At 41.7% G+C, this 26,871-nt stretch overlaps 1 protein-coding gene across 2 annotated transcripts in view; it reads right to left on the bottom strand.

Moving 5' to 3' along the window:
• The window catches only part of LOC124621947 (gamma-tubulin complex component 2-like), a 181,304-nt gene that overhangs the window by 25,259 nt on the left and 129,174 nt on the right, over positions 1-26,871 (bottom strand). For both annotated transcript variants that reach the window (XM_047147461.1, XM_047147462.1), the window contains exon 13: positions 439-582. In XM_047147461.1, coding sequence (XP_047003417.1) covers positions 439-582 — 144 coding nt within the window. The remainder of the gene's footprint in view (positions 1-438; positions 583-26,871) is intronic.

Raw genomic sequence — 26,871 nt, 5'->3', positions numbered from 1 at the left:
TCTCTTTTGTTTGTCCTTTCCTTCATTTCACCTCATTCAGCCTTCCACTGACTTCAATGATTTGATAACCTTTTTCCTACATAGTAACTGTTACATTCTTCAGAAGTTTCTCATTACCAAAAGTATGAAATTATGATGAATTTCGTTTCCACAGTCAGTTTTTTTCCTATAAATGCCATTTAAATGAAACAGTTCTAATGCTACAACTACAGTATAAAATGCGCATGATCTTAAGAAAAATACTGAATAACAAAATTCGAGTCCTTGCAGTATGCATCTGCTTTCTCTACAGAAGGTGTTCCTGCCTTCAGTTCAATGCGATCATAAATCTAAGACTTACTGACAGCTAAGGTCAATAGTTGTTTCTATTTGAATTCAATTCTCTTATTCATTAGTACAAGTTATAAAAGGATAAGTTTTCTGACAAAAAAAGCTTACCTCCATGAAGTCGTGAAATGACATACACACATCGAGCAACTTGTACACTGTTCGCAAGAGCTTTGGATTAGTCAGCATGCAGTCCTTGAGGCAAATGTCCAGGAAGTCCGAGTGACAAACCAGAACCTCATCCACATTGTTGACCTTAAAACCACAGAAAGATTTTACATCTTTATTATTATAATACTGCGAGAAACCTAACTGCTGGAAAGTCACAGCCTCTTGTAAGTAAAAAACATCATTTTCTCATGTAAAAACAGAAGTGGAAAACTTATTTACTGAAAAGCATAATTCAGCAGTAAAATTAAAATGTATGCAACTAGTCATTCAATAAATAGAGGACAAGCTGTTTAGCAGACAGGCATATATAAAAGGATGATAGCCAGTTTGTTTTTGGATACAGTTCTCTTCATTTAAGAAAATATCTACATTTCAGGAGCCACTCTACTATGTTATGTGGAGGTTCCTTTGTGCCCATTTCTTTCATATTTGAAGAACAAGTAAAATGACTGAATAATGCGCTAATATCTACAGGGTGTATACAGGAAGAAGGAAAAAAAATTCCCGTATTTTTCCCGGATTTCCCGGTTGAAAATACACTTTCTCCCGGGTGAAAATACACTTTTTCCGTGTTAAGTGACAGTATACATTTCCTCGACACTGTAAAACTTATCAGTCCTTTGATGGTTTATGGTTTTATACACCGGCACTTTAGAAAATGAAACTCATGGGAAAAAAACATGTTTTGGAAAGATCTTTGATGTGCAGCAACATGTACGCTACATATTTTCGTGTTACGAAGGTATAAATTTGAGTTTCACCGAACACCGTATGTTACTTTCCGAAGCATTGAAATCGAGATTGCGATGCGATTTTGTAAGCCAGTCACAGCTCATGTCACGTGATCTCGCCAGCTTATGACAGCATAGGACACATGATGTAGTCAGTCAATAGCAAGATCACTCTTAAGTAGCGCGAACACACAAATAAGAAAAGTTAATGGTTTAAATTTATACACATATTGTTGCTACAAGAAAAGCCAAGCTTTCACATACAATATTGGTCTCGAAGATTAATATGCTGCAACAGAAGCTAAGCTTCCACACATAATGTTGACCTATTTGCGCGTTTTACACTTTAAGATACATCACATAACTGAGGCAGTAAAATTTTTAATAATGACGTAAATGTCTGATCTTATGGGTTCGAAATTCTTCTAGATGGTCGTCCCCAAAGAGTTGACTTAAGAGTCAAACGTTCTGTGATTTAAGAAATTCGTCTTACATTCTCGCACACAGTCCATCTTGCATAAAAGGAAATTTACTTTGAAAGTAACGCTTTTCAAACCACCATTCGCAATATTTTCCCATGACCTGTTAGAAATAGGTTCATTTCAGAAGTTGCCAGAGAGCACCAGATAACAGGCGCCACTGCACTTGCGCAGCTACGATGACGCAGGAAGCCCGTATGTTCGTATGTGTAAAACATTGAAAGATCTTGCATTCAAACAAATCTAATGTAAACAGCTGCCACGTCACGCTCATATGAGAAAATTAGTTGTTAACGAGCATTGCATAGTCTTCCTAAAGTCTTTGGCACACCTTGCTGTTGGCAGACGCTTGTATGAGCACTGTGTTTTGTTGGTGTATATCGCGCATTTCCTTTGAGACTTAAGTTTTATTTTCATTTTTTTCTCTCGATCATGTGTTGTTGCTGAAGTATTATTCTGTAGAAGTGGGATACAGTAACATACTTTATTAAAGTATTGGTTCTTACCAGTCAAAATCACATAAATTTAACTGAAAACTAAAACAATGAAAAATTCCCGGAATTCTAAAAAATTCCCGGGTTTTTCCCGGTTTTCTCCTGGATGAAAAAATTCCCGGGTTTTCCCCGGATCTCCCGGTTGTCTCGGGTCATATACACCCTGATCTATTATCCCTAAGGACCCTCCTTTACCCACCTGATGTCATTGCCGTAAGTGACTTACATACCTATCCTTCGTGCTTGTATGGTCTTTGCAGGAACATTGTATCAGGCCCAATAGAGTAGTAATCTTTTGCTGGCTCAGACATCCACCACAATGAATAGAAACCCATTTGGTGATAAATCAGCAGCTATATGCAAAAATTACAGAATACAGACCAATATCAATGCTGCCTCTCACCTTTTCCTGGATATTTAAACAACAGCAACTCTGATTATGTTGATGTAACATGCCAGAAAATTAACTACGGAGAAGTAATTATTATAAAACTTCAAGGCCTGACTACATCAGCCTATAAACCACCTAACACAAAGTGGCCAACACTTGCCTTACCCATGGCAGCTAAGTCACACATATATGTGGGAGATTTTAACAGCCAAAACAAAATCATAGATGAAAATGGACAACAAATGTCCAAATATATCAACATATAACAACTCCATCTAAGTTATAATGCCAAGGAATTTAAAATGTTCCGATCAGGCAGATGGCAAACCGATACAAACTCTGACCTATCCATAGTCTCCACCAATGAGGGCAAACTACCACTGGCTCACTCAAGGAAAATGCTAAGCCATTTTCCAAAAAGCCAACACTGCCCCACAAAAATCAACATTGGTGTCGAAATACCTGTTACAAAATCCATCAAAAAACCTAGAAGGAACCTTAAGAAAGATAACTGGATACAATTATAACCGTTCAATACAGCAACTTGTTTCTGTATATCAAGTTCTATATTTATTTCATGTAGATGCAAAGGTAAGCACATTAGTTGGTAACCATCTCATTGAAAAAAGCTCTTTTATAAGATTGATAATGACATGAATGGGTGCAGATTGGTCTTCTACAGACAATGGAAACATGTTTACCTTTTTTGTGGTTACAATTAGGTCAAAGAAGTTGAGGCAGCTATCTTACTCTAATTCAAGAGTGAAATTAATTTAAGGGTACATGGAACTTATACTTTGTGCAAAGCTATCTACATCTGCCTTATTATCTTTAATGGGGAGAATCATCTCATCTATGTATTGTTTGTAATAAATGGTGGTGTGGTTAAAGTAGTCAAATCTATCTATCTAAAATTCATGTCAACGTCAAAGTTATAAAATAGTCCCCCCCCCCCCTCCCCCTCCCCCTCAGATCCATAGTTCGCTGTCTACTACATCTGCCACTAAAATGAAGTGAAACAAAGTCAGTATACCGAAACAAACTGCCTTAGCGAACACTTATAAAACTACCAAAGTTGCTGTCAAATCCAGAAAAACTAAGAAACAAAATGAATTACAATGATCTACAACTGTCAAAACAGTCCCAGAAAACAAAAACTAAATATACTGCTGTGACATATAACGGAAAAATATCACAAAAAATTGAGCAAGGTTTTTAAAAAATCAAACATTAAAGTAGGTTACAGAATGAGATTTTCACTCTGCAGCAGAGTGTGCACTGATATGAAACTTCCTGACAGATTAAAACTGTGTGCCGGGCTGCGGCTTGAACTTGGGACCTTTGCCTTTCGCAGGCAAGTGCTCTACCATCTGAGCTATTCAAGCACGACTCACACCCCGTCCTCACAGCTTTACTTCCGCCAGTACCTCATCCCCTACTTTCTAAACTTCACAGAAGCTCTCCTGGGGGAAGTAAAGCTGTGAGGACAGGGTATGAGTCATGCTTGGGTAGTTCAGATGGTAGAGCACTTGGCCACGAAAGACAAAGGTCCCGAGTTCGAGCCTCGGTCCAGCACACAGTTTTAATCTGTCAGGAAGTTTCATTAAAGTAGGTTTTCAAACAAAAACTACTTCAAGATTACATCTTCGGGATAAAGCTGGATATAAACATGATGAGTTCCTGAACTTGGCTCAAACAGGACAGTAATTCAAAACTGTGTTTCAGAGAGCAGACACATTTCCAAAATAAAACAGTCTTTGGTACACACATTGCTAAAAAACACACAACAAACACAGAAAAGCACACGGAAGTGCAACCACGCAATGACTACTTGATGTGCTAAAAGAATTTGATAGGAGATGCACTAGTGTTCTGATATTCTGATGTCATGTGTTGAAAATGTGATACATTAATACGCATAAATGAGTGATTCTTATTCTTACTGCCCTGTGTGAAGCCAAGGATACATGACACTGCTTCTGATCCATCACTGCTCACCCACAACACATCAGCGACTGGAGAACAAGTTAGTGCGCACCTGAAGAAAAGAGACCCCTGTTGTCTGCAATGAACACATCAGCACTGCAATGTTTCATCTCTGACTTTTTGTACCTTGCATTTTATTTGTTAAATTACTTTGTAATTTATTGATGTGCATTTTCCCATTATCAAATGACAGCCTGCTCATTAGAATTTGTGTTCTATTTTCTCATACACTTGCCCTATATGTTAGTATTACCACCACCATCCACAGCCATTTTGTTTCTTTTGCATTAGTATGATAAATTTCACCATGTTATCGTGCACACCATCATGTCCTCTAGCAGATGTGCATATGAATATCTTGAACAGTTGCATCATAGAACACACAGTAGTTTTCATGACTCTGAATGTTTTTGTACTACATATTACAAGTTATTCATTGTATCATTACTTTAATGGTACATTTTCTGTCAATTTTCTTGTTATATAGTACATATTGCAAGTTGTTAGAATTTTTGATGAACAATTTCTTTTTCTGTTTATTTTAGTTATGAAAATGACTGCTTGAGCAATTGAAACAGGTTATCATTTTATGAATGTATGATAAAAACAAATTTTATATTCAAAATTTCAGAATGCTTGCTTGACCATGATCAATTATGACCAGCAAAAATTTGTGGATCACGTCAAGTTAGATCGTAGCTGTCAGTTCACAGCCTACCGACAATCTGAAAAGAAGTAAGCGACAAAGACGTTATTGTAAACCCTACCACATGTAATGAAGCAGGGTTGCCCACTGCTATCCTGTTTTGGTTTTACACTCTTTTTTTTTTCCACTACTCAGATTCTGACTACAGATTCTGTGGCCTTCAGCCTCATACCACATAATACAGAAATAGTTTAAATAAAATTCTCTTAGTAAAATCTATTATTTCAGTACGTTTTAATGTCTATTCTGACAGTAATGAGCTAATTAGTTTTACTGGAAATGCATCCTATTAAAAGTTATAAACAATGACGTATATTATGCAATACACATTACGTAAAATTCGAGTGAACTAATAGATCAAATTCAGCTATAAGACTGCATCCAAAAGAAAGCCAAAATTTTACTGATTCCAGCAAAGTGTTTCAATTAACCTAAAGTCTATTAGTTAAATAGCCTGTATGACTTTCAGTGCCAATTGTGACAAAACTACTAAATAATTCCGAGATCTGTTTCGATACTTTTGCTACCTTTATTTTTCTACGTAAAATGACTCCAGCCTCAACTTTGTAAGTGCATTAATTAAGAATTAAGTAAATTTAAATAAATAAAAATTATTGTTCAAGAGGGCTGCCATGGTTATAAGTCGGGAATTCCCACGGCGGATGCAGAAGTTAGTTCCGCGTATTTAAATTGATACTGCTCATTCATGGTATTTAAGTAATAAAACCCAATAGCTAACTTCAAAACCAATTAGAAAGGATCATTTTAACCCCGGGAAATTATAAACTATAATATATTAACAGAAATAGTCAAATATTCAAGCACTCATCTATATAAGGTCCGAGCTGGTGCAGTTCTTGGTCAGATTCTCATGGAGCAAAAGCACGGCAAGGCAGTTAATTTTTCCGGTCGGTACCAAAAAAGTGTAATTGTGAAAACTCTTAAAGACTGGAAGTTTTTGACCTACATAATATGATGATTAAGTGTAAGAGGCCTGGTCACATGAATATTGTGTGTGTGAGTGATAACAAATAAATCGCACTGTGGTTGTCATAAATGTTCAACAATGAATACGGTCTTGACTTTTGATTTTGGAAAACTTAATCTAGGATCCTGGCTTCTTAATTTCAGTGTGATTTAGGTGAGATGGACACAGTTACCAGGAAGACAATATTGAATAAGCAAAGCAAGGTAGGTCGGGAACATTGCTCACTATCTACTGGGTGAGGAAATGTTTCAATACCGGTACATCCAGTTGTGACGTGAACTTTAAGTGGCACTAATGAACAAGGATACAGCCCAGCACGTTACACACAAAAGTCAACTTTGACATCGCTGATAGGCACACCAAAAAGACTGTCAGATATTCGATTTGTAAGGTTAGGTTATGGAGACTACTGCAGTGATTGTGGTGTATGCAGTGTCGTGTAATGCTTAGTGTTGCTGGCTGGCATGCTGAAGGTCTCCAATTCGGGCCCAACTGCCAGCTCTTATTTGCTATTTAGTATTTATCATTTCTGACATATTCTTGAAGTATCTTATATTTTTAATGTAGGTATATCCTGGAATATTCGATGTTTGTATAAATAGCTGCACTCTCAGTCCAGGAGTTCATTTCTGTTCTGGCTGCATTTGGTGTTTGTAATTAACATGTTTGCATTTCTAAGTGATGCACAGGGTGTCTCAAAAGATATGCTACAACTTCAGTGTGTTATAGCACTCAAACTAATTTAGGTATCTTACCATGTTTGGCTTATGTGACAGACAAATTCATGAAGTTTTGTTTTTGTGTGTTCCAGGTTGCCATGAGTGAAGCATAAAGACAACAGTTCAAGCAAAGGCTCAGTATGTGGAATGTTTTACTCAGACCAAATCAGACACACAGGTCTAAAGGGATTTCCAAACACAGTACAGGAAGCAACCTCCCTTACTAATGCTGATATGCTAGCGATACAACAATTTTATGCACACAAGAGGTGTTGATGTGAAACTCCATACTGGATAACTGGAAACAAGTGAAGAGGACGGACACTGTTGGCTTTCCAACATTCACAGCAGAAATCTGTTTGGAGGTTGTTTCAGGAGCTGCAAACACCTAGGGTGACCATGCATAGGATCCCTTGGAAACATTTACAGATGTATCTGTACCTATTGCAACTGATACATGCATTGAAACCAGACAAGTCACAATGTGTGCAATTTGCTGTGGACTTTCTTCACCGTTCAGAGGAGGATGGAAATTTTCTAAACACCCTAGTGTTTTCTGGCGAAGCAACATTCCAAGTGTGTGATAATGTAAATAAACACATTATTCATAACTAGCACACAACCACTCTGCATACTATGACAGAAGAGGTACGTGTCAGTCCAAAAGTGAACAGGCAGTATTGATTGATGGTTGATCTCATCATGAGAACAATTTTTTCTCTGGAAAAACAGTTAATTCAACTAATTACTCTGATTTGCTAGAGCTGTTTGTGTAACCACAACTGGCTGGCCACCAAGACACAGTTGTTTTTCAACAAGATGGTGCCCTGCCACACTCAACTCACGATTGCGTGAGATGTTCTAGGCCAAGTGTTTCCATATCAATGGATTGGTAGGGATGGTCCAGTTCCCTGGCCTTCTAGATTGCCTGACATTACATCAATGCACTTCCTTCCATGGGCATATGTCAAGGACAAGATCTCCTAAACGCCTGTCAACCACATAAATGACTTGAAGATCTGAACTGTTGCTTCTCATTGGCACAGTTGATGTGGATATTGTAATAAAACTGGTTATACTGAGATAAATGTACTACCTGTTCTTGGATCATATGAAGTGAACAATACCATAGTGAAGACGTAAAAACCAAAAATCCACTTCTACAAAGCTATACGAAAATGTTTAAATGTCAATGTTTATAAGTACTTAATATAATTACAATGATGATTATGGACTTGTCAAAAAAAATATAAGACAGTTAATTGTATTTTATTTATGAAATATATGTTCCAAATATTATTCTGCATAAATAGATCAATATTTGATAGTAATTTCTTTGCTGCATGTTGTTAGAGGAAACTCTTTGTTCTTTTGGGCAGTTGGTTGTACGAGTTGGAAGTGTAGCAATGGAGAATGAGTTGTGCGCATTTTATTGATTTGTATTGTGAAGTGAAATGACTGAAAATATATGTGTAATTCTGCAGAAAGTCCACCCTATTTTGTATTGTTATTGAAGTAGTCCTCTAGACAATTACAGAAAGATGAAACACAGAAAGGAAGAGAACAAGGAGCCATCAACATACAACAAAGAAGAGCAATAAAACAAATGAGTATTTTTATTAGAAACAGAACTGATCATTAAAACTCGACTGTCCCTGTCACTCGCTGCAGTGTGTCACTATCTCAGTGTGGCAAGTGCTGTGAAAATGTGAGCAGTTAAAGAAATTACTAACTTGCATACAAAATCATCATCACTAAGTTCAACACTGGGCAACAGGAGGGTGAGAACAGTCAGAATATGGTGGTGCTGTCTGGGATTTTCTGAAAGTGAAATACGAATACTGTGTTGGACTATTTTTTTTCTACCACATTAAAAGATATCGTGAAAATTTTATGTGAACCATCAGCCACATATGAACCACAGCTGCAAAACAGCAACAATAACAGCAGAAAAGAGTTTGCAAACAAGAAGAAGAAAAGGATGGGAAAAATATAAGGAGCACCCAAAAAGAAATGAGCCAGAGGCATAATTACAGAAACCAGTACCTGTATGTAAGAAATATTGACCCTGGCTTTTGAGACACATGTCCCACTGTGACCCAAGGCAGTGAATGGGTGTCTCATAAAATCCCCGGGGCTGTGATGTTAACCAGTTCTGCACGTACAGCTGGACGATGCCTTCCACGAGTGCAGGAAAGATTACGCTGACATTCTTCTTTAACCACTATGGCCCACTTCTGATTCACTTCCTGCAGCACAGGACAACAGTGAATGCCCAGCATTACTCACAAACCTTTACCATCCTTCACCAAGTGATCAAATCAAAATGACCAGGCAACCTCACCCGTGGGGTCATTCTGCTCTACGACAATGCACAGCCTCATATCGCCAACACAGTTGTGGCACTCCCATTGAAATTCAAATGGAAGGTTCTCAGCCACCCTCCATACAGTCTGGACTTCTCTCCCTGTGATTACACCAATTTTGGTCCCCTTAAAAGGGCTCTGAAGGGAGGGGGGGCAAACGATTCACCTCAGACGACAATGTCCAGCCATACTTGCGGAACTGGTTAACTTTGCAGCCCCAGGAATTTTATGAGATAGCCATTCACCGCCTTGTGTCACAGTGGGACACGCGTCTCAACAGCCAGGATCAATACTTCTAACATACAGGAACTGGTTTCTGTAATTATGCCTCCAGCTCATTTCTTTTTGAACATCTCTTATAAGAAATGAGGTGAACAATTAACAATGTTCATGTGCAACAACAAAGTTAAGTACTGGAAATATTTTCCGTATTTTTGTTCTTTTTTGGTGAAGTGTTTCATTGTATGATTATTAACAATGATAGTCACTGAAGAATCTTGATCAATAGGAAATAATACAGGCATGGGAGACTTAAGTAGTGCAGTGAGACATGAACAGGGAAACATTAATGACGAAGTTGTAAAACAGAAGAAACTAATGGATGAATTAAAATGAGATGAAAATAATGACATAAGTACTATGCTATAATTGTTAATAAAAATGAGCAATGATGATAAGGCTTGGTTAATAAAAATGATAAAAGAATCAGTTCACAGAAGTTACTCATTCAATATGAGCATTTTCTGATTGTATCACTAAAAATACAGCTCAATTAAATGATATCAATCAAAAAATTGAAAGGTTAGATAGTCAAGCAGAGTCTGTGGAGTCCAAAACGAAAGAAATTCAATTTAATAATGAAGTTGAAAATGTCAAAGATGGGGTCACTGAAATTAGAGAAAAAAAAATTGCTTTTGGAAGAGTGCATGTGGAAATAAGAACTGTTGACAAAAATGTAAATAATCGAATTTAAACTTTGGAAACTGATGTTGACACCAATCTGGCATTTGTTGAAAGCAGTTATGTTGAACACATGTGAGCAGTAGACAACAAATTCAAAGAAAATGTAAAATTAAGTAACAAAATTGGCACCCTAGAAAGTAGTGTTTCAGCTTTGTGTAAAAAAGTTTAAGAATTGTCTAATTATGTAGTTAACTGAAATCTTGTTAACAATGTTGGTACCCTGTTTTGCAACATTCCAGTGAAAAACAATTCAAGTGAAGGTAGTTTACATCCTGTAGATTTTCTGCATCATTGCAAATATAACATTGTGTCTAATATGACTGGTATTATGAAAATCAAGTTTGTTAAGAAGTTTCTGAAAGCTGAAACATTAAGTTGGGCAAACCAGTATGCTAATGACACAACCCATGTAGACTTTTGGTCAGAGTCGGGGAAAAAAACCAGGGAAATACAATCACAATAAACACACACATTTTGAAAGAGGTGGTAGTAAAATTGGCACAGTAATAATTGCAACAGGAGAGAACATAGTAATCAAAATGATAACAATTATCATCAGAAGGAACATAATACAGTAAATGGTAACAATTTTCATTCTGAAAAAGAAAAAAGTTATATGTATCTGTTCCACAAAAAGGATAGAATTCAGTTCTTAATATAATTTTCTTTATTGTATATAGACTCTAATATGTCTGATGTCATAATGCTGGATTTGGAATCTTTAACATGGTAATAAGGAAATGAATGTTATGCTACTGCCACGATGTTTCTGTAAGGTGACTTTACTGTTAGTGATGATGTGTAGTAGTGAATCATAGGATGAGAACATTTTGTGAGAAGTGAGAATTACTGAAAATGTCTTATGGTTTTCGAGGAGGATAATATTATAATAATGATGATTATGTTGATGTATCGTGGAGACCTATGTTGAGGAAGCAATGGAATATAGACTTTGTATTATGTGTACCAGTAATTCACATTCAGGACATCACATAACATATTACTGCTAAGTATCTGTAGATGGAGATAGTAGTTAAAGGAGGAATCTAAGACAAGAGTGAAAGTAAAATTTTAGTTGAGTTTTGCAAACATGAGAGTACAGAACCATGTGGAATAATAATTTAACTGAGCTGTTACATAAAAAGAAAAAATAATTACCAACTATGCAAAGTAAAGAATGACATTGAAGCAAAGCAGAAACCAAACACTGCAGGCAGATTGTATTGTATGGTGAAATGCTAAATAGAGATGAGGTCATTACTACTTGAGAGGTGAAAAATTTTCCACTATGTCAAAATTAACTATATGATGTATTGTCTTTGCTTGTTAATATTGCTTCATCAATTTGAATTTCAATGCTGTAAGGTTTACCTTTTACTTACCTATTCATCTTTTTATAATTACATTATGCTATGTATTTATCTTCTACTGTCTCAGTATAATGGAATTAATTGAAGGTAAGTTTCTCAACATGATAACAATTTCAAATGAAATTATAAGCATAAAAAGTTTAATTTTTTTATATAAATGATTCAGACTGAGAAAGAAAATATTGCTAAAAGTGCTAGCAATGCCTAAACATCTAGTGCTTTTGAGAATAAAAAAAATCTTTACAGAAAATGAAAAGTAAGAAGTTTATTGTTATAACTTCAAGTTGAACAAATATATTTCAAGGACGGTACAATACATATAAGTCACAGATCAAGTAAACAAAGTAAGACGTGTGTCCACTGTAACAGTCAAATCGGCACCGAGTCCCAGTCTAGCGGCCGCTGGCTGGCTGGCCGCTTAGGTGGCGCTGCTGCTGCATGGCTGGCAGGCAGTGCCGCATGTAGAGGACGTGCGTAACTGTGCAGCGCCACTCTGAAAGATCGGCGAGTCACAACACTTTTCCCCCCCTTTGAATTTTTTGCACTGGTCTTGATGGAGGTGGCCTGTAGATTGCTAACGTCGATAGGTGTTGTTTGACTGGCCGTAAAGTCTCGAGGAGGCGGCTTCCCGCACGGACGAAAGTGTCCCCAATGATAACGGGTAGAGATAACAGGAGATGTGGGGGTCGAATCTGCTGGGGCCCCGTGCCCCAATCTGCCCGTTGCGGCAAGTCTGGTTGTTATAGCAAGAGACATGGGTGATGTGTCAGCGACCGTAGGAGAAGGAGGCAAGTAGAGTTGCTCCAACAGATGATGGTCATCTGGTTCCTGCATGGGCACGTCTCCTGGTGGCGTCAGTTCTTGTGCTGGCACCGAGATGATGGTGAGAGGACTGCGTTGTGAGTAATGAGAGATTCCAGGATCCCGAGAGTCAGGTAGAGCCGAAGGTGGTGTAGCGGTATTCGGAACAGGTGTTGCCGGCACATGAGGCCGAAGCTGGTCCGAATGACGCACTGCTACACCCATGTCTGTCTGGATTTCATACAGGCGTTGGCCACGTTGTCGTAAGATGCGGCCAGGACTCCAATTTGGCCACCTGCCATATCCCCATACCCATACAAGGTCGCTGGCGGTGAACCGGCCAAGCGAAGGCACCCGCGGCCATGAGGTGGAAGGCCGCAGAAGATGAAGTAGCGTGCGGGGCTGTCGGCCATGTAAGAGCTCAGCCGGGCTGTGGTCGGCCATGGGGGAGAAACGGTAAGAAGCCAGAAATTGGAGAAGCGCATCATCAGCAGCAGAAGAAGTCAGGAGTTTCCTCATTTGAGCCTTAAATGTGCAGACCAGTCGTTCAGCCTCACTGTTTGACTGTGGAGGGAACGGAGGGGCCATGACATGCATGATGCTGTGACGGGCACAAAAATCCGCAAAATTGGAAGAGGCAAATTGCGGACATTTATCAGTAACAAGAGTAGAGGGAAGGCCTTCCAAAGAGAAAATGCGAGCTAGAAGATTGGTGGTTGCCGCAGTGGTAGGTGACGTGCAACGGACAATGAAAGGAAAGTTAGAGTAGGCATCAATAATGAGTACCTAAAAAGGTGCCACAAAGTCAGCATGAATACACTCCCAGGGCTCAGACAAAGGCCACAGTGACAAAGATGACTTCGGGGCGGCGGCCTGTGACGCACAAGGGCCGCAGGCAGCGACCATGTGTGCGATTTCAGAGTCAATTCCGGGCAACTACACATGATGGCGCGCCAGAGATTTTGCGCGATAGACACCCCAGTGCCTGTGGTGAAGGAGGTGCAAGACCGAAGCACGCAAAGACGCAGGTACCACAACACGCGGCGAAGCATTGTCGGTGGAAAGGAGGATAACACCACCCTAGCCGTTAGGCAGTAACGCAAAGCGTAGTAGTTCCGCAATGGATCAGAAGTCTTAGCGGACAGACGATCTGGCCAACCCTTCTGAATACAGCGTAAAACCCAGGAGAGGGTAGGATCAGAACCTGTAGCAGCTGCCAGCCAGTCCCCGGTGATGGGGAACCCGTCCACAACCTGCTGCTCGGCAACATCCAGGTGGAAACACAAAAGTTCGTCCCTATTGAATGCCAGATCAGGACCCATGGAAAGGCGAGACAGTGCATCAGCATTCGCATGTTGAGCCGTCGGTCGGAAATGAATCTCATAATTGAAACGAGACAAGTAAAGAGCCCAACGCTGGAGGCGGTGTGCAGCCTTGTCGGGAAGTGGCGTTGATGGATGAAACAAGAAAACAATTGGTTTGTGGTCCGTAACAAGATGAAATTTGGATCCACAGAGAAAAGCACCAAACTTATGAAGAGCATAAATAATGGCCAAAGCTGCTTTTCCAATTTGAGAATACTTTCGTTGGGCATCCGTGAGCATTTTGGAGGCGTAAGCAATGGGTTGTTCAGAACAGTCAGAAAAACGGTGCGCAAGGACTGCACCGACCCCGTATTGAGAGGCGTCCGTGGCAAGAACAAGATGTTGGCCAGGTCGATAAGTAGCCAGGCACGGGGCCTGTTTCAGCATAGTCTTCAATTTCTGGAAAGCCGCATCACATGACGCGGACCAGTGAAAAGACACGTTTTTATGCAACGGCTGAGCCACCGAAGCAGCAGACGGTAAATACCTGTGGTAGTATGCTATTTTCCCAAAGAAGGCCTGCAGTTCCTTAACAGATGTATGGTGAGGAAGGGCATCGATTACCGCAACAATTTGCTGAAGCGGATGAATACCATCCCGAGAGAGTTGAAACCCCAAGTACGTGATAGATGCCTGAAAAAATTTTGATTTCTGAAGATTACACTTAAGACCGGCAGTCTGTAAGACATGAAAAAGTGTGCGGAGATACTGAAGACGTTCTTCAGTGGTGGAGCCAGTGACAACAATGTCGTCCAAGAATCGCTGAAAGAGAGCAGGGGCGCTGGGAACCCCGAACGGCAATCGTTGGTATTGATAGAGGCCGAAAGGCCTGTTAAGGACCAGGAACTGCTGGGAAGCAGCGTCGAGAGGAAGTTGATGATAAGCTTCTGACAGGTCAAGTTTAGAAAAATACTGGCCTCCAGCAAGTTTAGTGAACAATTCTTCAGGTCGGGGCATAGGGTAAGTGTTGATGAGGCATTGAGCATTTACAGTGGCTTTGAAATTGCCACAGAGACGAATATCACCATTGGGCTTAGCAACGACAACAACAGGAGAGGACCACTCACTGGAAGTGACAGGAAGCAAGACCCCTGAAGCAGTGAGACGATCCAGCTCACGTTTGACCCGATCACGAAGGGCCACAGGAATGGGTCGAACCCGAAAAAACTTAGGCCGAGCAGTTGGTTTGAGCATGATATGAGCATCAAAGTCGTTTGCACAGCCTAACCCAGGAGAAAAAAGGGACAAAAATGTCGTCTACAAGGAATCCAATTAAGCATAAGGAATAGCATCAGAGACGAAATTGACAGTCATCTATGGAGAACCCAAAAACACGAAAGGCATCGAAACCAAAAAGATTCTCCACGTTACTATGGTCGACCACAAATAAGGGAACAGTGCGAACGACGGATTAGTACGATAGCTCAGCATCAAATTGTCCCAAGAGAGAAATCTTCTGTTTATTGTAAGTTCGCAATTGCCTAGTGACAGGTGACAGAATTGGAGAACCCAACTGAAGATACGTCTGAGAAGTGATGATAGTGGCAGCAGAACCAGTATCAACCTGCATGTGAACATACCGACCAAGTATTTGGACAGTGAGGAATAACTTCCCTGAAAGGGAAGAAGTACCATTGACAGAAAACACAGAAGCAGAATCAGCGTCACATTCATGAACATTAGGTATGCGGTCGGATTTGCAAACTGAGGACACATGACCCTTCTTTTTGCATTTGTGACACATGGCCCAATGTTGGGGACAATCCTCCCGTGAATGTTTCGTAAAACACCACGGACATGAAGGAAGTTGTAGGGGGTTTTGCTGCAGTTTCTTAGAGGTTTGTTTACGGTTAGGCAGAGGCTGCTCTGGGAGCATACTGCAGCCACGTCGGCAGGCGGGGACATACCGCACACTTCGTCAACAGCGCACAGAGGTTGGACTTCCCCGACGTCACCCCATGCCTCTATTTGCGCTCCAGCGGCACGAGAAATTTCAAAAGACTGTGCGATGGATAGGACTTCATCTAGAGTTGGATTTGCCAACTGAAGGGAACATTGACTAATGTCTTTGTCGGGCGCCGACCGGATAATAGCATCCCGTACCATGGAACTGCGTAGGATTCTTTGTGAACGTCAGTAACAAAAAATGGCTCTGAGCACTATGGGACTTAACATCTGTGGTCATCAGTCCCCTAGAACTTAGAACTACTTAAACCTAACTAACCTAAGGACATCACACACATCCATGCCCGAGGCAGGATTCGAACCTGCGACCGTAGCAGTCGCGCGGTTCCGGACTGAGCGCCTTAACCGCGAGACCACCGCGGCCGGCAACGTCAGTAACAAATTGAAATTTTCGACTGAGGCCGTGAAGTTCAGCAGCCCAAGCGCGTTAGGATTGATACAGTTGTTTTTGACAACGATAAAAGGCAACATGAGAGGCTACCACATGTGTATGCTTTTGAAAATATACGGACAGAAGTGAGCACATTTCAGCAAAGAACAAAGATGCAGGATCTTTCAAAGGAGCCAATTGCGACAACAACCGATACATTTGAGGTGAAATCCCTGAAAGGAACGGAGACTTACATGTTTGTTCGTCCGTGACATGAAATGCCAAGAAGTGCAGTCGAAGACGTTTTTCCTAATCAGACCAGTCTTCCGCCGACTCGTCATAAGGAGGGAAAGGGGGTATAGACAACGATGAGATGCCCCGCATTGGATGCCGCGACGAAATCACGAATCGCTGATGTGAGTAGCGTTTGTTGTTCAATGAGATCTTGCAATAGTTCCTCTAAAGTAGCCATGGAAACCTGTGGGTCAACGATGAAAAAGAAAAATTCACTACCTCGTCGCCAATTGTTATAACGTCAAGTTGAACAAATATATTTCAAGGACGACGCAATACATGTAAGTCACAGATCAAGTAAACAAAGTAAGACGTGTGTATACTGTAACAGTTAAGTCAGCACTGAGTCCAAGTCCAGTGGCCGCTGGTTGGCTGGCCGCTTAGGTGGTGCTGCTGCTGATGCATGACTGGCAGACAGCGCCGCATGTAGACGACGTGCGTAACTGCACGGCGGCACTTTGAAAGATCGGTGAGTCACAACATTTATAAGCTATGTCAATTCAGTCATTATTCTGGTATCTTTTTAAGGGAAAGGGATAATGGATAGTGTTGTTTTTCAGACCCGTGTGAAGTTAATGATTAACATTTTTTTTGTTTTGTTTATAACACTAATTGTATTATTCTGACTAGAATACAAGAAATACAATGCAGAGCAATTTTTCTCCTTGAGTCATATTGATGGTATTATGAGGTTTTGTGGAATATTTTGTGATGTTTATTTTGAGATGAAGTTCTGGGAGAGATGACGGTTTATTGCTTTGGGAACTATAATGAGTATGTGAAGTTTATGAGGTCTATAATGATGTTAGGGAAATGAAATATTAGGGATTTATTGGTACTCTATTTTGAAATGCATTGTACTTTTGTTTATGATGGTATGCTGTAGAAAATTCTGAGAAATGACTATAAGGAAGTTGACGTTTATGAAAGCTTGAGCTGGGTCTGATTTGTTGAAAATATCTGAATTTTATTTAAAAATTGTATGATTCCATGGCACTGACATGAGAGAGAGTTAGTATTGGTAGGAAATAACTGATCTGTAATAAACATCTTGTTGCTGACTCTAAAGCATTAACACATAGTCAAATCATTTCCATGTTATTTTTTGGACTAAGATGTTTTCTTTTGCTCATAGGACATTACCAATATATGATATTTCATCTACTAAAGACAGATTTATAAATATCGGTATACAGACATTCTCATGAAATATAAGTTCTGCTGTCAATATGATAAAATCACTATTATCTGTGCCATCCTTTTGCTTATCCAATATATGTTACATGATATTTAGTAATAATTTGAGAGAGATAGAATACGCAAAATGTAGACTTTGAAATTGTTTTTGAAAATTTGTGAGAAAAGAACTCAATGAAATGAAATTTTGTTCATGACCTCATTTGAATGAAACGGTGATGCTGAGGAAGTCAAAATGCTGTATATCATGTAATGAAGAACCGTTTAATATTAATTTGTTATACTCCAAACATCATTCGGATAACCAGTTTTATTATTTTATATCAATTTCTTTGCCAAATTTCATGCTTCCAAAATTTTTGATGGGCTTATGTAAAAATACTCATTTTAGTGAGATACATGCACTACCTGATCTTGGATCGTATGAAATGAACAATACCGCAGTTAAGACATAAAAAATGCAAAACTTTTGAAATGTCATTGTTTATAAATATTTAATATAATTACAACGTGATTATGGACTTCTCAAAACAAGATAGACAATTAATTGTGTATATATATATATATATATATATACTCCGCCAAGAGTGTCTTTCCGCCGTCCACCTAACCTTCGTAACCTGTTAGTTCATCCCTATGAAATCCCCAAACCACCTTCCCTACCCTCTGGCTCCTATCCTTGTAACCGCCCCCGATGCAAAACCTGTCCCATGCACCCTCCCACCACCACCTACTCCAGTCCTGTAACCCGGAAGGTGTACACGATCAGAGGCAGAGCCACGTGTGAAAGCACCCACGTGATTTACCAACTGACCTGCCTACACTGTGATGCATTCTATGTGGGAATGACCAGCAACAAACTGTCCATCCGCATGAATGGACACAGGCAGACAGTGTTTGTTGGTAATGAGGATCACCCTGTGGCTAAACATGCCTTGGTGCACAGCCAGCACATCTTGGCACAGTGTTACACCGTCCGGGTTATCTGGATACTTCCCACCAACACCAACCTATCCGAACTCCGGAGATGGGAACTTGCCCTTCAGTATATCCTCTCTTCTCGTCATCCGCCAGGCCTCAATCTCCGCTAATTTCAAGTTGCCGCCACTCATACCTCACCTGTCTTTCAACAACTTCTTTGCCTCTACACTTCTGCCTCGACTGACATCTCTGCCCAAACTCTTTGTCTTTAAATATGTCTGCTTGTGTCTGTATATGTGGATGGATATGTGCGTGTGTGCGAGTGTATACCTGTCCTTTTTTCCCCCTAAGGTAAGTCTTTCCGCTCCCGGGATTGGAATGACTCCTTACCCTCTCCCTTAAAACCCACTTCCTTTCGTCTTCCCCTCTCCTTCCCTCTTTCCTGATGAGGCAACAGTTTGTTGCGAAAGCTTGAATTTTGTGTGTATGTTTGTGTGTCTATCGACCTGCCAGCGCTTTTGTTTGGTAAGTCACCTCATCTTTGTTTTTATATATAATTTTTCCCACGTGGAATGTTTCCTTCCATTATATATATATATATATATATATATATATATATATATATATATAATGGAAGGAAACATTCCACGTGGGAAAAATTATATATAGAAACAAAGATGAGGTGACTTACCGAACAAAAGCGCTGGCAGGTCGATAGACACACAAACAAACACAAACATACACACAAAATTCAAGCTTTCGCAACAAACTGTTGCCTCATCAGGAAAGAGGGAAGGAGAGGGAAAGACGAAAGGAAGTGGGTTTTAAGGGAGAGGGTAAGGAGTCATTCCAATCCCGGGAGCGGAAAGACTTACCTTAGGGGGAAAAAAGGACAGGTATACACTCGCACACACGCACATATCCATCCACACATACAGACACAAGCTGTCTTTAAATATGTCTGCTTGTGTCTGTATGTGTGGATGGATATGTGCGTGTGTGCGAGTGTATACCTGTCCTTTTTTCCCCCTAAGGTAAGTCTTTCCGCTCCCGGGATTGGAATGACTCCTTACCCTCTCCCTTAAAACCCACTTCCTTTCGTCTTCCCCTCTCCTTCCCTCTTTCCTGATGAGGCAACAGTTTGTTGTGAAAGCTTGAATTTTGTGTGTATGTTTGTGTGTCTATCGACCTGCCAGCGCTTTTGTTCGGTAAGTCACCTCATCTTTGTTTATATATATATATATATATATATATATATATATATATATATATATATTTTTTTTTTTTTTTTTTTTACGAAATGTATGTTCCAAAAATTACTTTGCATAAATAGATCAATATTTGACAGTAATTTCTTTGCTGCATATTGTTGAAGAAAATCTTTGTTCTTTTGAGCAGATGGTTGTACGAGTCACAAGTTCAACGATGGAGTACAAGTTATGTGTATTTAATTGATTTGTTATGTGAAACAAATTGACTGAAAATATATGTGTAATTCTGCAGAAAGTCCACCCGATTTCATATTGTTATTGAAGTAGTAACCCGATCATCCTCTAGACAATTACAGAAAGATGAACCACAGAAAGGAAGAGAACAATGGGCCATCAATATACAACAAAGAAGAGTAACAAAAAGGATGAGTGTTTTTATTATTAACTCGCTGCAGTGAGGCACTATCTCAATGTGGCAAGTGCTGTGAAAATGTGACTAACTTACTCCAAACATCACTAAGTTCAATATTTGGCAACAGGAGAGTGGGGATGATCAGAATATGTTGTGCCGAGTTCGGATATAGCTTGAATACAGACTGGATGTTGTGCACGTCACCAAAAGTGCACATCCTGAAACTGATCAAATGGCATATCTCAATTAATTTGGATTCTGTAACACATTAAAGTTGTACCATACCTTTTGAGACACACTGTATTTCACTGGTAACTTTGCCTTCAAATTTGAACTTGAGTGTGACTTCAGAATGAGTGTTTGGTGGAGACTTGGTGTACTTAAAAACATCTAAGTCACCATGGAATCAATTAGGCAACATACAATGTCATCACCTAGGTGTACAACAACAAAAATACAGGCAGTACAGCATTCCTTCAATCCGTATATTCAGGAGACCAATGTATTATAAGTCAGCAGTGAATCAACTGCACATAACGCATCAATTGGTGTTTCCAGAGACAATGGTCAGAATGCAATGAAATGGCTGTTGCCAACCAAGTTGTCAAGTAGAACAGGTGGTATAATATAAAATGTGTACTTTTACTGTGACAGCGCAGCCCACCTGCAGTTCGAGAACAGCAAAGAGAAGCTCAATAGCCGGATAAATTCCTGGTAGAACTAAAGAAAACATTTGGCAACAATCAGTATCAAGTCCGCTTAGAAGAAGAACAATTTGAGAGCAAAGCCAAATATCATGGCAAAATGACACAGTCTTTACATGCATCAGGCCAAAGCAGAATGTTTTGGTGTAATGTCACATTATGAATCCAAATATGACAAAAGCTGATAAATCTCAGACTTGATAAAAGAAGTTGGTGAAGAAACATCCCATACTCTTCTGGTAAAGAAAAATCACAACAATCATGGACAAAAGAAGAAGACCAACTCTTGAATATGATCATTACAGCAGTTGTGGGAGATCACCATGACCTCACCTCCCTCATATGCCAGAGTGAGAGAGAGGAGGTACAGCATTTTATGGCAACCAGAATTGTCAGGCCAAGTAAGTAAGAGAGAGAGAAACCCCAAAACAGCAGGAGGTAATACAGAATGGTGGAGAAGAGTTGTATTGATCTTTAGCACCAAGCTCTGATACCATCTAAATGCACCAGTAAAAATGGACTTGGCCAAGTCAGACTTATGCCACAGCCATCAAACGACAACACAGCACTCTACCAACACAGGTATTACTAACTCCTAAAACATATATCTAAAAACAAAGATGATGTGACTTACCAAATGAAAGTGCTGGCAGGTCGACAGACACACAAACAAACACAAACATACACACAAAATTCAAGCTTTCGCAACAAACTGTTGCCTCATCAGGAAAGAGGGAAGGAGAGGGGAAGACGAAAGGAAGTGGGTTTTAAAGGAGAGGGTAAGGAGTCATTCCAATCCCGGGAGCAGAAAGACTTACCTTAGGGGGAAAAAAGGACAGGTATACACTCGCACACACGCACATATCCATCCACACATACAGACACAAGCAGACATATTTAAAGACAAAGAGTTTGGGCAGAGATGTCAGTCGAGGCAGAAGTGTAGAGGCAAAGAAGTTGTTGAAAGACAGGTGAGGTATGAGTGGCGGCAACTTGAAATTAGCGGAGATTGAGGCCTGGCGGATGACGAGAAGAGAGGATATACTGAAGGGCAAGTTCCCATCTCCGGAGTTCGGATAGGTTGGTGTTGGTGGGAAGTATCCAGATAACCCGGACGGTGTAACACTGTGCCAAGATGTGCTGGCCGTGCACCAAGGCATGTTTAGCCACAGGGTGATCCTCATTACCAACAAACACTGTCTGCCTGTGTCCATTCATGCGAATGGACAGTTTGTTGCTGGTCATTCCCACATAGAATGCGTCACAGTGTAGGCAGGTCAGTTGGTAGATCACGTGGGTGCTTTCACACGTGGCTCTGCCTTTGATCGTGTACACCTTCCGGGTTACAGGACTGGAGTAGGTGGTGGTGGGAGGGTGCATGGGACAGGTTTTACACCGGGGGCGGTTACAAGGGTAGGAGCCAGAGGGTAGGGAAGGTGGTTTGGGGATTTCATAGGGATGAACTAAGAGGTTACGAAGGTTAGGTGGACGGCGGAAAGACACTCTTGGTGGAGTGGGGAGGATTTCATGAAGGATGGATCTCATTTCTGGGCAGGATTTTAGGAAGTCGTATCCCTGCTGGAGAGCCACATTCAGAATCTGATCCAGTCCCGGAAAGTATCCTGTCACAAGTGGGGCACTTTTGTGGTTCTTCTGTGGGAGGTTCTGGGTTTGAGAGGATGAGGAAGTTGCTCTGGTTATTTGCTTCTGTACCAGGTCGGGAGGGTAGTTGCGGGATGCGAAAGCTGTTGTCAGGTTGTTGGTGTAATGCTTCAGGGATTCCGGACTGGAGCAGATTCGTTTGCCACGAAGACCTAGGCTGTAGGGAAGGGACCGTTTGATGTGGAATGGGTGGCAGCTGTCGTAATGGAGGTACTGTTGCTTGTTGGTGGGTTTGATGTGGACGGACGTGTGAAGCTGGCCATTGGACAGGTGGAGGTCAACATCAAGGAAAGTGGCATGGGATTTGGAGTAGGACCAGGTGAATCTGATGGAACCAAAGGAGTTGAGGTTGGAGAGGAAATTCTGGAGTTCTTCTTCACTGTGAGTCCAGATCATGAAGATGTCATCAATAAATCTGTACCAAACTTTGGGTTGGCAGGCCTGGGTAACCAAGAAGGCTTCCTCTAAGCGACCCATGAATAGGTTGGCATACGAAGGGGCCATCCTGGTACCCATGGCTGTTCCCTTTAATTGCTGGTATGTCTGGCCTTCAAAAGTGAAGAAGTTGTGGGTCAGGATGAAGCTGGCTAAGGTAATGAGGAAAGAGGTTTTGGGTAGGGTGGCAGGTGATCGGCGTGAAAGGAAGTGCTCCATTGCAGCGAGGCCCTGGACGTGCGGGATATTTGTGTATAAGGAAGTGGCATCAATGGTTACAAGGATGGTTTCTGGGGGTAACGGATTGGGTAAGGATTCCAGGCGTTCGAGAAAGTGGTTGGTGTCTTTGATGAAGGATGGGAGACTGCACGTAATGGGTTGAAGGTGTTGATCTACGTAGGCAGAGATACGTTCTGTGGGGGCTTGGTAACCAGCTACAATGGGACGGCCAGGATGATTGGGTTTGTGAATTTTAGGAAGAAGGTAGAAGGTAGGGGTGCGGGGTGTCGGTGGGGTCAGGAGGTTGATGGAGTCAGGTGAAAGGTTTTGTAGGGGGCCTAAGGTTCTGAGGATTCCCTGAAGCTCCGCCTGGACATCAGGAATGGGATTACCTTGGCAAACTTTGTATGTGGTGTTGTCTGAAAGCTGACGCAGTCCCTCAGCCACATACTCCCGACGATCAAGTACCACGGTCGTGGAACCCTTGTCCGCCGGAAGAATGATGATGGACCGGTCAGCCTTCAGATCACGGATAGCCTGGGCTTCAGCAGTGGTGACGTTGGGAGTAGGATTAAGGTTTTTTAAGAAGGATTGGGAGGCAAGGCTGGAAGTCAGAAATTCCTGGAAGGTTTGGAGAGGGTGATTTTGAGGAAGAGGAGGTGGGTCCCGCTGTGACGGAGGACGGAACTGTTCCAGGCAGGGTTCCGTCCTCCGTCACAGCGGGACCCACCTCCTCTTCCTCAAAATCACCCTCTCCAAACCTTCCAGGAATTTCTGACTTCCAGCCTTGCCTCCCAATCCTTCTTAAAAAACCTTAATCCTACTCCCAACGTCACCACTGCTGAAGCCCAGGCTATCCGTGATCTGAAGGCTGACCGGTCCATCATCATTCTTCCGGCGGACAAGGGTTCCACGACCGTGGTACTTGATCGTCGGGAGTATGTGGCTGAGGGACTGCGTCAGCTTTCAGACAACACCACATACAAAGTTTGCCAAGGTAATCCCATTCCTGATGTCCAGGCGGAGCTTCAGGGAATCCTCAGAACCTTAGGCCCCCTACAAAACCTTTCACCTGACTCCATCAACCTCCTGACCCCACCGACACCCCGCACCCCTACCTTCTACCTTCTTCCTAAAATTCACAAACCCAATCATCCTGGCCATCCCATTGTAGCTGGTTACCAAGCCCCCACAGAACGTATCTCTGCCTACGTAGATCAACACCTTCAACCCATTACGTGCAGTCTCCCAACCTTCATCAAAGACACCAACCACTTTCTCGAACGCCTGGAATCCTTACCCAATCCGTTACCCCCAGAAACCATCCTTGTAACCATTGATGCCACTTCCTTATACACAAATATCCCGCACGTCCAGGGCCTCGCTGCAATGGAGCACTTCCTTTCACGCCGATCACCTGCCACCCTACCCAAAACCTCTTTCCTCATTACCTTAGCCAGCTTCATCCTGACCCACAACTTCTTCACTTTTGAAGGCCAGACATACCAGCAATTAAAGGGAACAGCCATGGGTACCAGGATGGCCCCTTCGTACGCCAACCTATTCATGGGTCGCTTAGAGGAAGCCTTCTTGGTTACCCAGGCCTGCCAACCCAAAGTTTGGTACAGATTTATTGATGACATCTTCATGATCTGGACTCACAGTGAAGAAGAACTCCAGAATTTCCTCTCCAACCTCAACTCCTTTGGTTCCATCAGATTCACCTGGTCCTACTCCAAATCCCATGCCACTTTCCTTGATGTTGACCTCCACCTGTCCAATGGCCAGCTTCACACGTCCGTCCACATCAAACCCACCAACAAGCAACAGTACCTCCATTACGACAGCTGCCACCCATTCCACATCAAACGGTCCCTTCCCTACAGCCTAGGTCTTCGTGGCAAACGAATCTGCTCCAGTCCGGAATCCCTGAAGCATTACACCAACAACCTGACAACAGCTTTCGCATCCCGCAACTACCCTCCCGACCTGGTACAGAAGCAAATAACCAGAGCAACTTCCTCATCCTCTCAAACCCAGAACCTCCCACAGAAGAACCACAAAAGTGCCCCACTTGTGACAGGATACTTTCCGGGACTGGATCAGATTCTGAATGTGGCTCTCCAGCAGGGATACGACTTCCTAAAATCCTGCCCAGAAATGAGATCCATCCTTCATGAAATCCTCCCCACTCCACCAAGAGTGTCTTTCCGCCGTCCACCTAACCTTCGTAACCTCTTAGTTCATCCCTATGAAATCCCCAAACCACCTTCCCTACCCTCTGGCTCCTACCCTTGTAACCGCCCCCGGTGTAAAACCTGTCCCATGCACCCTCCCACCACCACCTACTCCAGTCCTGTAACCCGGAAGGTGTACACGATCAAAGGCAGAGCCACGTGTGAAAGCACCCACGTGATCTACCAACTGACCTGCCTACACTGTGACGCATTCTATGTGGGAATGACCAGCAACAAACTGTCCATTCGCATGAATGGACACAGGCAGACAGTGTTTGTTGGTAATGAGGATCACCCTGTGGCTAAACATGCCTTGGTGCACGGCCAGCACATCTTGGCACAGTGTTACACCGTCCGGGTTATCTGGATACTTCCCACCAACACCAACCTATCCGAACTCCGGAGATGGGAACTTGCCCTTCAGTATATCCTCTCTTCTCGTCATCCGCCAGGCCTCAATCTCCGCTAATTTCAAGTTGCCGCCACTCATACCTCACCTGTCTTTCAACAACTTCTTTGCCTCTACACTTCTGCCTCGACTGACATCTCTGCCCAAACTCTTTGTCTTTAAATATGTCTGCTTGTGTCTGTATGTGTGGATGGATATGTGCGTGTGTGCGAGTGTATACCTGTCCTTTTTTCCCCCTAAGGTAAGTCTTTCTGCTCCCGGGATTGGAATGACTCCTTACCCTCTCCTTTAAAACCCACTTCCTTTCGTCTTCCCCTCTCCTTCCCTCTTTCCTGATGAGGCAACAGTTTGTTGCGAAAGCTTGAATTTTGTGTGTATGTTTGTGTTTGTTTGTGTGTCTGTCGACCTGCCAGCACTTTCATTTGGTAAGTCACATCATCTTTGTTTTTAGATATATATTTCCTACGTGGAATGTTTCCCTCTATTATAACTCCTAAAACAGGTGTAATGCTCCACAGAAGAAGAAACGTTTGGAGGACACAGGACAACATGCCAGGGTGGTTCCACTAGGACGCCCCAAACAGGTTATACACTACAGCAGAAAAAGAACTGACTTATCAATGGTTACTATGGCATCAGATGTCAGCCATCACAACAGTTATAGTCACGTCAGTCAACTGCAGACAATTACAGTTGACCCATGGAATGAAGCCCATCACTGTACCCCATACAATGTTGCTCCCAAAAACCTTGTAACAGTTCCCAGTCACCATACAAAGATACTGCCTAGGCAACTAGCCACCCACAAGTGAGGGGACAACCTAATTCTCCTTTGATGACCATTACCATAATTTCAGGAAATCTTACCAACGTCATTATTGACGGCCAACCTGTCTTGGTGCTAGTTGACTCAGCGACACCCTTTTCTGTAATGTTGGATGTTTATCGTCATCAGCTATAGAAGACTATGTTCCACGAT

The sequence above is a fragment of the Schistocerca americana genome, chromosome 7, assembly GCF_021461395.2.
Source record: "Schistocerca americana isolate TAMUIC-IGC-003095 chromosome 7, iqSchAmer2.1, whole genome shotgun sequence".
Classification (NCBI taxonomy): Eukaryota; Metazoa; Arthropoda; class Insecta; order Orthoptera; family Acrididae; genus Schistocerca; species Schistocerca americana.
The sequence above is the reverse complement of the archived record's forward strand: the minus strand, read 5'-3'. Positions and strand labels throughout refer to the sequence as shown.